Source organism: Agrilus planipennis, unplaced genomic scaffold (assembly GCF_000699045.2).
Source record: "Agrilus planipennis isolate EAB-ADULT unplaced genomic scaffold, Apla_2.0 scaffold44, whole genome shotgun sequence".
Classification (NCBI taxonomy): Eukaryota; Metazoa; Arthropoda; class Insecta; order Coleoptera; family Buprestidae; genus Agrilus; species Agrilus planipennis.
This window is the reverse complement of record NW_020438939.1, coordinates 798,027-812,216: the sequence shown is the minus strand read 5'-3', so window position 1 is coordinate 812,216 and position 14,190 is coordinate 798,027. Positions and strand designations below refer to the sequence as shown.

The window sequence follows — 14,190 nt, the reverse complement described above, 5'->3', positions numbered from 1 at the left end:
TTTTTCTGTTAAAAAATATATACAATTTGTAGTTTTTCTCTCTATTAAACTACATAACTAACCAAAATAGAAAGTTGTTTATTTTCTAAGACTATGCTTTCTACGACGTCCGCTTAGTATGACGTGTTTGTCATTTTCCTTCGATATCATTATAAGCGGATTCTACTGTAAAAGGATGATTTTTTTAAAAGACTTAAGTACGTATAAACAAGAGTGTGTTACGGTGAGTGTAATTAACTAGTGATTATTAACATTATTGCATTTTATTACGTTTAAAAAAAAGATGCGGAACGAATGGTTACACGGTTCTCGTGTTAGTAACTGAAACGTGCACCAAAGCAATAAAGATAATCATAAATTATTACAATTTTCCCCGCCTTTTTAACGAATTACTCACACAAAAAGACGCATGTTTTTTACCTTTAGAACTCCTGTATTGTTTGAGTCGGGGACAGGAAAAATGACCCATAAACCATTGTCATCGACACTAAAATCCATGTAATTATATTTTGAACTGTAGAGATAATTACTGTTGGCTTTTGCCAACGGTATTTCTACCGTAGATGTAATTTCTCGTTCCAAATCGAGTCTTACTATCCTTGACGTATTTCTTTCGTTATAGAAAAAGGACCCGTTAACAATAACGTGAGCGTTTCCTTGAAATGGCTGTACCAGGTTGAACTCTCTACAAAAATTTCAAAATTGCTATATTTAAATGGTCTACATATATTAAAAAATATTTCGTTGCGCCTAAATGCTAAATTTTAATTTCTGATTAATTTATAATAAAAATAATCTGCGAGATTAAATTATTACCTCGTAGGTGTATATTTTCTAAATGCATTTTTGTTGTCGTACTGGAATAATTTGGTAGTCTCGTTTTCTTTCGTGGTCCAAATTTTTTCAGAATCGTTTTCGTAAAGAGGATTAGGATCTTTCATCCAAGAACCGTAGGTTTCGTCCAGAAAACGATGATATACAGGTTTTCCGACAGCATAAAGTAAACAATCTAAAAATAGATGTGAACTATATAGACCTACTTTATAAAGACCCAAATGCTTATTTAGAGTTTATTCAGTCATCTTCGAAGAGTTCAGATAGAAAATAGTGTTTATTACTATATTTATAAATGTTCGTTTAAAACTGCAAGTCGGATTTTCAAAAGTTTATATTATTAAAACGCCCTTGTAGATCGTCACGATAGGGACCAACCAAAGCGAAACAGTACCTAATCATCTTAAGATGATCAGACCAAAGTCCGAAGACTGGTTGGATACACACCTCCAAGTCCTTTTTATCTTGAACACAATATAAAGGAACTCGATACAGTAGGCAGAAGGGTCACTCCTTTGATCTAATTTAAAATGGTCGGCGTTTTTTGTAGGAGGTCATAAATCAACTTTATATGCGTTGAACTGCTATACCAAAGTGTATAGACATACTGTTGGAGCAGGACAGTCGGTGTATAACTTATCCTAGCTTCTGATGTACGCCAACTTAATATTGTACAGCTAGTTGGTGATTTTTCCTTTAATAAATTTTACACCCTTTTTTTTACTATTTAAGGATCGAGACTATTCACAATTAAAAATATGTACAACTAACTTTTCTGACTTATATTTAGTTATTATGTTAGAAAACTATGCTTCGCGTCCGCTGCAATCCTACCTGACATCTCTTTCTATGTTACGATATTCCCTACAACGTCTGTCATGAGTAAACGTAGGCGTTCTGTCAGCAACTAATCTAGTCCAGTCAATAAGTTGAAAGAAGAATGTAAATGTAACCGTTTTATTGCGGACTATGCCAATTTTGAATGTCTCAACTATATCTGGCTAAACCGCCGTGCAAAGACGCTAAGCAAGCAAGAATTTAGTAATTAGTGATGTCAGTGGTTTACCGAGTGTTCTGTTGGGAAGTCCCGCGTATCGTTCTCCCCCATACGGCCTTACTTCCCACCGTCTTATAATATCAAATAGAGAGACTCCAAACTCTTTATTGCATTTGAACTCTCTTGTGTCAACGCATTCGTCGCATTTAGGTGGCGGAGGACAGAGTTCTTCTAATGACGTTAGAGCAGGCGATGGCATTCCAAACACAATCATATGATTGTTGCCCACGATGGGCGGTGGAGTGCCCAGTCGAGGATCCTTCTCTGTAGTACATGAAAATATTTTACTCATTAGATTTTTTAAGCGATGATTTTGTGCATCGTATTAAAAAATTTTTAATTTAACTACATCCTTCGTAAAAACTTAACTTCCAAAAACGCACCAGTAAAAATATTTATTTTATCTTGTCGTATTTAATATTTGTTCAGACACGGCAAAATTCGCTTGTTTGCAAAAAATATACAATGTTCGAAAAATTCGTCGTAAGCGTGACGTTATTCACTGGTCCAGACGATTAAAGTATTTGTGAATGATTATTTTATTTACGGTAACACAGGCCCAAAATCGAGCAGAATGTTCTAGTGGCCTAGATCATAGCTCAGGATGTCATCTGGACTCTGGGTCCGCCTGCCCTAGTGGATTATTTAAGAAAATTTTGAGATAGTAATATTGCGTAGCAAATAATATTTCACTTCCCTTTTGTTTTCATTTCGTCCTTCCCATCCTTCTCTTCCCCATCGCCACCCACCCATACCTTTAAGAAGGCGGAATAAGACTAACGCGGTTTGCATCCTCACAAATTCCGCCGTGTTTGAACTAGCCCTTAATGAGTTACCGTAGAGTGTAAAGACTCCTCTGGTTAGTCCTCTTTCATTTTTAGCAACACAGAGGTACGTGGTGATGTCGTACGAATTAATTCGGGTAATATTTAATTGCATAGTAGCTTTATATCCGTTTTTATCGCTATAAGTTGCAATGCGATATTTGCTACCGTGTTCGAGGAGTTTGCCATCAGCCCTTTCCCAATATCTGCAAACAAATATTTAAAAGGAACTGCATTACTTTTCTAAAAGGACTTTTAATTCTATAATGAAAACTACGTTCTTAGGCTTTCACGGTCGCGTGTAGTCGAAGGTCGATGCGATTTTCGTTTCGCGATCTTTGCTGACGGAACCTTCAGTAGTGACATTATTAAGTCGTGATATCAATGAAGGATAGAGAAACGTTAGTACCATAAAATTCTATGAAAATATTTTTTAACGAGTTATTACCTACTGTTTAGTTGAGTTTTTGGATGCTTTACTAGGAAAATAACTAAAATGGTATCTTCGGGTGGTGATTTATCGGAACTGCTTATGGCGTGCTAATGAGGTCTAATAATTTTAAAATCGCGATCCACGACCGATAGTTTCGATGAATTATTAATCAAAAACTTATATTGTTCTTAAAAATTTAAAAAAGTTATTTCAACTTTAGAGTAATATTTTCTCCTAGAAAATAGACTAAAATCAGCCCGTGTCAGAACAGTTTCTTTATTAAACAATTTTAATANTATTGCTAAAGTTCGAAAGCTAATAAACTAACAAAGTGTTATCCTGATGACGAAGCAAATGCATGAGATTTTTTTTATAGAAAATTTTATGCTCTTTTCAGTGGCTTCGTTCTCTTTATTAGTGTTATAATTTCAAAAATCTTTAAAAGTTGATTACTTAAATTTCCATATTTTCTTTTTCTCAATCGCCAAGCATAAGCTAACCGTGTTTTTATTATATACAATAATAATAACAGGGAAAAGGAGTTTTTGCATGTAGGCTACCAAATTTGACTGAAGGTACCATTTTTTAGAATGACCACCAAAAAATTGTAATTATTTCGTTTAGAAGTAGTTAAGCTAAAGTAAAATTACCATCTTCTGCGACATGCGGATGTGACGAGTGATGAACTACCAACGGTATAATGTCTCTGATATCTTTTCTTTCTTCGCATTCTAATGTTGTTGCATTGATTTTATGTGCGTAAACGGTTTCTGATATTGAATAAATTTCATCTTGAAAAGGATAAATCGATATATTTGAATTATCGGTGAGAAATCGTTCAGGATTGAAGAAAGTGGTCAACCTATAAAAAAATCTTATATCTGTGAATGGATAATCAAAAAACAAGTCTTGTTTTTAAATTAAATGGAGCAGTTTCATAAATTAATTTTAAAAAGTAACCAGTTAGGAGCTAGGCGCTAGGGTGTTGTCCATAAACCGTATGGCTTTCTTAGGGGGAGGGGTCGGCTAAATGGCTATTCTGAACCATATGCGGGGTAGGGGTTGATACTGGTACCGGTTGTTCAAAAAATTGCCAAAATAAAGTCATATCTTTGGTTTATAGATAGCCACAGGCCCATACTTGCAATTTCATAAAAATAAATTATTTGGAGCCACTCCGGGGTTATAGGACATATGCTCGGAAAATGACCCAGTTTTAAATTATCTAATCGAAAATATAACATTTGGGTTCTTGTTTTTTATTGTTTATTACTTATGCCTTTTTATTTTGAAATTATCGTGATCAGAATTCGCCTGAACGTTTCTACACATGGTCAATAACAATATTTTTACAAATTAAATTATTTATTATGCAGTAGAACTTCATCTCAAGATTCTAATAATTGTGCACTAATATTATCAAAGTTATTATATACTTTTCAAAGTTCTGTGTGTATTATGAAGGACCCTCAGTGGGTGAACCGACCCGCATTGGATTAGTTTTTTTTAATTCTAGAGATTTAAGACCATTTAAATGTTTTTTTTATTTCAAGACACCTACTAAAATTTTTGTACTTAGCCAACAATTAATTAATTTAGATTTTGTGGGCTTAGAACTAGATTATCACCGTTTTAACAAATTGTGACAAGGATCTGGAACCGCTTGAGTTCCGAATTCATTAAAAACAATCCTTTTTGCTTCCCAGTTTTTTTTATACGCCTCTGAACGTATGAAACGGCATTGATAAGTTACATTTCCATCTTTTATTCTGTATCTGTAAGAAAGAATTGTCCTTAATTTAAGTCAGAAAATTGACGAATAAAATGACTTTTTATTAAAATATGTTTTTACAACCTGATAAAATGCATTAAAATTACACTTCTACAACCTGTGTAGTAGTGCGGATCCATCAAACAGGTGTTTAAATTCGTGCTTTCCAAACTTTAGATTTCCGGGGCCATTTCTTATCAGAGTTCCGTTTAACCATTCTGGAATCTTACCTTAACAATTTACAATAGAAATAATTGGTACGTGTAGACATTCATGTACACACGGTAAAAGTTATACTTCTATCAGTAGGATAAGGTAATGTAATGATTTTTCACAATTTTTGAGTTTAAAATACAAAGAAATTCTTTCTCAGTTTTTACCGACTTTACATTACTACACAAATTAAATGATAGCGTCCTCTGGGTTAAAGTACTCCGGACGTAAACTAGTCCCCCATTTGAATGTCCGGGCGAGGACTACCTCAGGGGATGTCATCAATAAGTGCAATAGGGGCAGGTGTAGTATTTCATAAGTCGGAGCTTGGAATGTTAGGACAATGAGGCAAGTAGGGAAATTGGAAAATTAGATATAGCAGACATTAGTGAAGTCCGTTGGCCCGAAGCTGGAGTGGAGACTTTATATAGAGGATTGGTGGAAGGTAATTCGGGGGTAAGAATTGTAACGCGTAAGAAAGCAGGGCAGAGTGTAGAATGTTATTTACAAAAAAGCGATAGGATAGTTATGGTTAAATTAAACTCAAAGCCGGTAAGAACGGTATTAGTGCAGGTCTACATGCCTACATCATCTTACCATGATGAAGACATAGAAGCGGTTTATGCAGATATCGAAGACGTGTTAAGTTTAGTGGGAGAGCAGGAAACCTTAATAGTTGTAGGAGACTTCAACGGACTAAAAGGTGAAGGTAAAGTCGTGCAATAGCAGGTTCTTTTGGATTAGACAATAAAATTGATAGGGGGGATAGACTGATACAATTTTGCGATAAACATAACTTAACCGTCGCGAATACTTTATTCAACCATCACGTTATGAGGCGCTATACGTGGAAGATGCCAGATGATTTAGGGAGATATCAGTAAGATCACATACTTGTTGGCAAAGATTTAAAAAACAAATGAAGGACTGTAGGAGTTATCCAGGAGCAGATATAGATAGCGATCATAACTTATGAAGGCCAATCTTAAATTGAAAATTCTGAAATTCGGCGAATAATAAGGATATCGTGGATAGAGAAGGTTAGAAATAAAGAGGTATTAAAAAGAATAGAGAACAGAGGACTCTATGGAAGTCAATAAGAAATAGTCGTTTTAAGTATTATTTAAATTTTTAAACTTTTAAATGATCTAATTAATAAATGCAATATGTCTTGAAAATAAAAATGAACAAAACATAATTGCTAACAGATTATTCTTCGAAATTTAAAGAAATTTTATTAAGTAGATATGTTGATATTGTACTTACCACCAATTTTACCATTTATGGGAGTTGATATTTCTTGTTCGCAACTTCTGAGGAAGACGCTAAAGTCTGTATGAGGATAAAGCTTCAGTGTATTATCCTACGCGAAAAAAATATAAGATTCTTGTATCGAATAGAAAATATTTGTCCAATTTTAATTGCTTTTACAAAAAAGCTGAAGACTTTTAATAACAATGGTTCACTGATTTAGCTTAAGGTATAATACGAATAAAACTTTTTTTGCGTGTAGGTAGATATGTTACGGGATTTGTTCGGATTAGCGAATTAGCGGATGATTCCCGGTTTCAAATTTTTGTTTTTAATTTATACCTACTACCCAAACTATTGAAGGCGGTTATTATATATTACAAGTCACTAAATTAAATTATTCTAATATTGCGTAAAGAATTTTAGAACTGACGAAAACGCAAAGGTAAAACCAATTTTATATTCTCTTCTAAGAAGGGAATGGAAAAAAAGTGATAAAATCACCCTGAATTGATTCGAAAAATATATTTAAGTTTACTTACATCTTTAAGGACTTTTTGGTTTCCTTCGATCCCTTTTTTGAAACTGGTTGAGAATGACATGACTTCACCTACCACAAACAGAGTTAGAAATGCTTCGGCGCAATATAAAATACAAATTGCTCTTCAGGTTGGTTTCCTTTAAGGTTAATCTCTAAATTAGTCCTTGGTTTTTATTGATTAATAGTATGATGTAACGTATTCAATGTTCAATGTCGCATGCCTAAGAAGATTAACCTTCATTACTTACTACGTACAGTAACTGTAACACTACTTAAATTAATTCAATAATTATTCATGTTTATGAAATCAAAAGCCTGATGAAATGGAGCAAGCAAAACTTTATTGGTAGTGATTATATCGCATTTACTTTTAAGGATATAAATATTTTACGTTTGCTTAATTAACTTAAAAATGTTTTCACCGAATTATTGGTATAGTTCTCCAAATATATTTTAATCTGATATTTTTAAATTTGTTTCTTTACAATTAATTCGCATTCAAAAATTGTTGGCATATTACCATACAAAATTCCGCAAACATTTTTACTACACATCATGTTTTTTATAGATGTTTAAACGTTAAATAATAGTAGATCGAATATTTGGGAGTTTTTTCTTAATTCAGAAATTTTTAGTAATCTTTTTATCATTTAAAAATTGTGATATCTTTCCAAATTTTTGCTGATTACGGTCCTGTATTTTGCGTTTAACCCATGTAGGAAATTACGACAGGACCATGCTTGAGATTGGCAGGATTGGCAACCAATATTGAATTAAGCATGGTAAATGCCTGGTTTGTCATTTCGGCTCAAACATGATTGTCAAGCTTGGTCCACGATTGTACAGCCAATGTTGAACCGTACTAACCCCGAGATTGACAACCAATATTGGATTATGCACTTGAAGATTGGCTGAACTGTGGATTAGTATTGATAAGCCAATGGCTGCATCAGTATTGCACCAAACTTGACGAAACGTTAATGTGCTTAGCTTTGGCATTTGAAAATTAGTCGAGTTTTGGTTCAGTATCGACAAGCCTTTGCTTGGTTTTCTTACTACTGGTCCAGGTTTGGGTCTGTAGGCAGGGAGATATAATTTATCATCATCATAGAGTCGTCTTCCTGAGTCAATTTTCGCATTTTGTGACCAGTTGAGCAGTACCTAATCTAACGTGGGTCTTCCTCTGTGGCACAATACACCTGTTTTTGTTCTAATATATTTCTAATTCATGTCTCAGAAGATGTCCTATCAACTTACAATTTCCTCGTACAGGATAATTTGTAACTATAATCTAAAATATAAAATGAATTTCACAGTTATCGTTAAATGTATCGATTAATTACATGCTTGGCGTATTTAAAATCCCTTTAGATTTTACCTATAGGTATATATATGTCGTTATAATACTATTTTTAAATAAGTTTATAGATGTGTTATTTTTCTAACGGTTTATATTCTGTTCTGGAATTAACAAATTTATTATATAACGTTTACTTTACATTAAAACACTAATGTTCCCTTTTTTAACAGATTTGAAGTGAGAAGTTGAAGCATCCTGAGAGCGATAAGAGATCTGAATTAAGGGTGAGTTTGAATTTGTGATTATTGTAACTAATTATTGTACATAACAAGTAATTTACTTAAATGCACAAACGCATTATATGTATGGTTAATTCCTGCAAAATTTGGACAAATGCATATTCTTGTCAATGATCCATCCATAGCACTTACATTTTAATTGTAGTGATCTCCCATACCATAATCTAATCTAAGGTCTTGGTTTATATCATTTATTCCTGATACATTCCCCACCATAATTTAACTTAAACCTTTGATAAATAGCACTTATTATTAGAGTATACAATTTCATTCGTTGCGCCAAATACGTCAATCAGAGAAACATACGAATATCATCTTTTAATTTGACGTTCAAATGGTCAGCTAGTTGTGGAATATTGTAATATCAGACGAGCTAGCTACATTGAATTGCGTTACAGACCTACCCACTTAGAACCATATCCACGAGGAACATTGTAGTGAATTGTCTAATAATCGGTTACTTATATTTATCAGCATAGATTTATCTCACTCTTTAGTTCTCTCGTTGCACTAACTCCTTTATGACGAGAGGTCAATTTTTTATATGATTGTAGAATATGCCCGATTATTTCTGGAAACTTCGAGTAAATTCCGTGTGTTCTGCCAATCCTTACAGCAGTATAATTCATGGTGTGCCGCGGCCGCTTTTCGGGCACTTCAAAGGTGCTAGTTATCGATTACCTGCGGCATTCGTTTATAACGTTATTGTTGAGTAATTTAACTTATAAAATTAATTTTGTAGGAAATTTTAGTACGTGTGATGAATATAAATATTATTTTACCCATAATTAGTTAGAAAAAAAGCGTCAATTTTGTTATAACACTTTCATAAGGATATTTCAAAAAAATAATTTATTTTTTATTGATTATCAGGAATCTATATTTTAGCAAAAGTGATGGAAGGTACTGAAGCATATTTTTTTTATATAACAAATAGTTTTATATTACCTACGAAGTATGCAAATAAACAAAATTTTACAGAGTTAACGGTAAATATCTGCATATGTTGATATACTTGATATACCGGTCACTTGATGAAATGCACAAAACCAAAGGTAACAACAAAGAAAAATGCACATAATTTTATTTTACTCTATTTTTTTTGATTAACGAAATAAATTNAATACCGAATATCGAGCACTATTCAAAATGTGGTAAACATGCAAAAAAACACATCAAACTTTAGTTGGTTAAATGGAACTTTCATGACGTGAAATCTTTATAATTGGAATATTTATTTGTTCTCCTGACATATTGTTATACATCAATTTTAAACTCTACAAATCGACTTTCTCCATATCTCTCTAACTAAAGATTCAAGTAAAGATTTTACTTAATAAATTGTCTGTTATCCGAATTTCTATAAAAGTTCTTCGGAGCATAAGTCGCAACAATGATCAACGATTCCAGTTTTTTGTTTGTTATGGTTTTGCATTTAAAGCAACAATCAGCAACAATACTGAACCAATTCTAGACTACGACCATCAACACCGAATATCGGGCACTATTCAAAATGCGGTAAGCACGCAAAGAACTATATCGAGAGTTAAAAAAGTTATACTGCATTTATTGGTTGAATTACAAGACACGTTTATTTTCAGACAAGAGGAAATTAGGTCGAAGTGTCCGTATCAGATATGCTTAATTGATTTTCTTATTATAGGCTATTAAATAAACAGATTCTGATAAAAAATGATTCGCTTTTTTTTCCCACTATTATGTTCTCGTATAACGGTACTTATAATTTACCGATTATTGTAAGTATACATTTCCTCTTCAGATTAAAAATGTACAAAGATCAAGATAAAAGTATATCTACATAAGAGCTGAATCAGCGAGGCTGGGTAAAAATAACATCGAAATGAGCTTTGCTACAAAAATTAATATGTACAGTGGAATTCGTTTATTATGACTCCGGCTATATTGACCAACCGTTTAATATGAAATAATTGCAGTGTTAAGTTTGGTTTTCATATAAAATTCTCTATAGAAAAGTTTGGATAAAATGACTCCGTTTAAAATGACATATCGTTTATTATGACTGATTCTCAAGAAATCATATCCGGCTATAGTGACCCAAATGATTAATAATAACATTTTCGCCCATTTTTCTAATCCTTATGTATATTAACATTACAATTCATCGCTCTTTTTTTTTCTGTTAAAAAATATATACAATTTGTAGTTTTTCTCTCTATTAAACTACATAACTAACCAAAATAGAAAGTTGTTTATTTTCTAAGACTATGCTTTCTACGACGTCCGCTTAGTATGACGTGTTTGTCATTTTCCTTCGATATCATTATAAGCGGATTCTACTGTAAAAGGATGATTTTTTTAAAAGACTTAAGTACGTATAAACAAGAGTGTGTTACGGTGAGTGTAATTAACTAGTGATTATTAACATTATTGCATTTTATTACGTTTAAAAAAAAGATGCGGAACGAATGGTTACACGGTTCTCGTGTTAGTAACTGAAACGTGCACCAAAGCAATAAAGATAATCATAAATTATTACAATTTTCCCCGCCTTTTTAACGAATTACTCACACAAAAAGACGCATGTTTTTTACCTTTAGAACTCCTGTATTGTTTGAGTCGGGGACAGGAAAAATGACCCATAAACCATTGTCATCGACACTAAAATCCATGTAATTATATTTTGAACTGTAGAGATAATTACTGTTGGCTTTTGCCAACGGTATTTCTACCGTAGATGTAATTTCTCGTTCCAAATCGAGTCTTACTATCCTTGACGTATTTCTTTCGTTATAGAAAAAGGACCCGTTAACAATAACGTGAGCGTTTCCTTGAAATGGCTGTACCAGGTTGAACTCTCTACAAAAATTTCAAAATTGCTATATTTAAATGGTCTACATATATTAAAAAATATTTCGTTGCGCCTAAATGCTGAATTTTAATTTGTGATTAATTTATGATAAAAATAATCTGCGAGATTAAATTATTACCTCGTAGGTGTATATTTTCTAAATGCATTTTTGTTGTCGTACTGGAATAATTTGGTAGTCTCGTTTTCTTTCGTGGTCCAAATTTTTTCAGAATCGTTTTCGTAAAGAGGATTAGGATCTTTCATCCAAGAACCGTAGGTTTCGTCCAGAAAACGATGATATACAGGTTTTCCGACAGCATAAAGTAAACAATCTAAAAATAGATGTGAACTATATAGACCTACTTTATAAAGACCCAAATGCTTATTTAGAGTTTATTCAGTCATCTTCGAAGAGTTCAGATAGAAAATAGTGTTTATTACTATATATATAAATGTTCGTTTAAAACTGCAAGTCGGATTTTCAAAAGTTTATATTATTAAAACGCCCTTGTAGATCGTCACGATAGGGACCAACCAAAGCGAAACAGTACCTAATCATCTTAAGATGATCAGACCAAAGTCCGAAGACTGGTTGGATACACACCTCCAAGTCCTTTTTATCTTGAACACAATATAAAGGAACTCGATACAGTAGGCAGAAGGGTCACTCCTTTGATCTAATTTAAAATGGTCGGCGTTTTTTGTAGGAGGTCATAAATCAACTTTATATGCGTTGAACTGCTATACCAAAGTGTATAGACATACTGTTGGAGCAGGACAGTCGGTGTATAACTTATCCTAGCTTCTGATGTACGCCAACTTAATATTGTACAGCTAGTTGGTGATTTTTCCTTTAATAAATTTTACACCCTTTTTTTTACTATTTAAGGATCGAGACTATTCACAATTAAAAATATGTACAACTAACTTTTCTGACTTATATTTAGTTATTATGTTAGAAAACTATGCTTCGCGTCCGCTGCAATCCTACCTGACATCTCTTTCTATGTTACGATATTCCCTACAACGTCTGTCATGAGTAAACGTAGGCGTTCTGTCAGCAACTAATCTAGTCCAGTCAATAAGTTGAAAGAAGAATGTAAATGTAACCGTTTTATTGCGGACTATGCCAATTTTGAATGTCTCAACTATATCTGGCTAAACCGCCGTGCAAAGACGCTAAGCAAGCAAGAATTTAGTAATTAGTGATGTCAGTGGTTTACCGAGTGTTCTGTTGGGAAGTCCCGCGTATCGTTCTCCCCCATACGGCCTTACTTCCCACCGTCTTATAATATCAAATAGAGAGACTCCAAACTCTTTATTGCATTTGAACTCTCTTGTGTCAACGCATTCGTCGCATTTAGGTGGCGGAGGACAGAGTTCTTCTAATGACGTTAGAGCAGGCGATGGCATTCCAAACACAATCATATGATTGTTGCCCACGATGGGCGGTGGAGTGCCCAGTCGAGGATCCTTCTCTGTAGTACATGAAAATATTTTACTCATTAGATTTTTTAAGCGATGATTTTGTGCATCGTATTAAAAAATTTTTAATTTAACTACATCCTTCGTAAAAACTTAACTTCCAAAAACGCACCAGTAAAAATATTTATTTTATCTTGTCGTATTTAATATTTGTTCAGACACGGCAAAATTCGCTTGTTTGCAAAAAATATACAATGTTCGAAAAATTCGTCGTAAGCGTGACGTTATTCACTGGTCCAGACGATTAAAGTATTTGTGAATGATTATTTTATTTACGGTAACACAGGCCCAAAATCGAGCAGAATGTTCTAGTGGCCTAGATCATAGCTCAGGATGTCATCTGGACTCTGGGTCCGCCTGCCCTAGTGGATTATTTAAGAAAATTTTGAGATAGTAATATTGCGTAGCAAATAATATTTCACTTCCCTTTTGTTTTCATTTCGTCCTTCCCATCCTTCTCTTCCCCATCGCCACCCACCCATACCTTTAAGAAGGCGGAATAAGACTAACGCGGTTTGCATCCTCACAAATTCCGCCGTGTTTGAACTAGCCCTTAATGAGTTACCGTAGAGTGTAAAGACTCCTCTGGTTAGTCCTCTTTCATTTTTAGCAACACAGAGGTACGTGGTGATGTCGTACGAATTAATTCGGGTAATATTTAATTGCATAGTAGCTTTATATCCGTTTTTATCGCTATAAGTTGCAATGCGATATTTGCTACCGTGTTCGAGGAGTTTGCCATCAGCCCTTTCCCAATATCTGCAAACAAATATTTAAAAGGAACTGCATTACTTTTCTAAAAGGACTTTTAATTCTATAATGAAAACTACGTTCTTAGGCTTTCACGGTCGCGTGTAGTCGAAGGTCGATGCGATTTTCGTTTCGCGATCTTTGCTGACGGAACCTTCAGTAGTGACATTATTAAGTCGTGATATCAATGAAGGATAGAGAAACGTTAGTACCATAAAATTCTATGAAAATATTTTTTAACGAGTTATTACCTACTGTTTAGTTGAGTTTTTGGATGCTTTACTAGGAAAATAACTAAAATGGTATCTTCGGGTGGTGATTTATCGGAACTGCTTATGGCGTGCTAATGAGGTCTAATAATTTTAAAATCGCGATCCACGACCGATAGTTTCGATGAATTATTAATCAAAAACTTATATTGTTCTTAAAAATTTAAAAAAGTTATTTCAACTTTAGAGTAATATTTTCTCCTAGAAAATAGACTAAAATCAGCCCGTGTCAGAACAGTTTCTTTATTAAACAATTTTAATAATAAAAAATTGAATGTTTAGGATGACGTACATATTCATAATATTGTAATTTATAAAAGTACCTGACGGCTT

At 33.4% G+C, this 14,190-nt stretch overlaps 2 protein-coding genes across 3 annotated transcripts in view; both read right to left on the bottom strand.

The window, feature by feature from the left end:
- The window catches only part of LOC112904439 (carotenoid isomerooxygenase), a 20,834-nt gene extending 13,821 nt beyond the window's left edge, over positions 1–7,013 (bottom strand). Inside the window, exons 1-5 of one of the 2 annotated variants that reach the window (XM_025974475.1) lie at positions 6,926–7,013; positions 6,399–6,495; positions 5,038–5,149; positions 4,777–4,923; positions 3,799–4,010 (exon numbers count right to left, since the gene is read on the bottom strand). In XM_025974475.1, coding sequence (XP_025830260.1) covers positions 3,799–4,010; positions 4,777–4,923; positions 5,038–5,149; positions 6,399–6,495; positions 6,926–6,985 — 628 coding nt within the window. In that variant the 5' untranslated portion in view covers positions 6,986–7,013. Of the gene's footprint in view, positions 1–3,798; positions 4,011–4,776; positions 4,924–5,003; positions 5,150–6,398; positions 6,496–6,925 lie in introns of both variants that reach the window. The other variant, XM_025974476.1, reaches the window with a different exon arrangement.
- A 4,041-nt stretch (positions 7,014–11,054) lies between these two features.
- The window catches only part of LOC108733462, a 13,181-nt gene continuing 10,045 nt past the window's right edge, over positions 11,055–14,190 (bottom strand). The window contains exons 9-12 of the mRNA XM_025974465.1: positions 13,404–13,597; positions 12,577–12,831; positions 11,493–11,685; positions 11,055–11,361 (exon numbers count right to left, since the gene is read on the bottom strand). Coding sequence (XP_025830250.1) covers positions 11,070–11,361; positions 11,493–11,685; positions 12,577–12,831; positions 13,404–13,597 — 934 coding nt within the window. The 3' untranslated portion in view covers positions 11,055–11,069. The remainder of the gene's footprint in view (positions 11,362–11,492; positions 11,686–12,576; positions 12,832–13,403; positions 13,598–14,190) is intronic.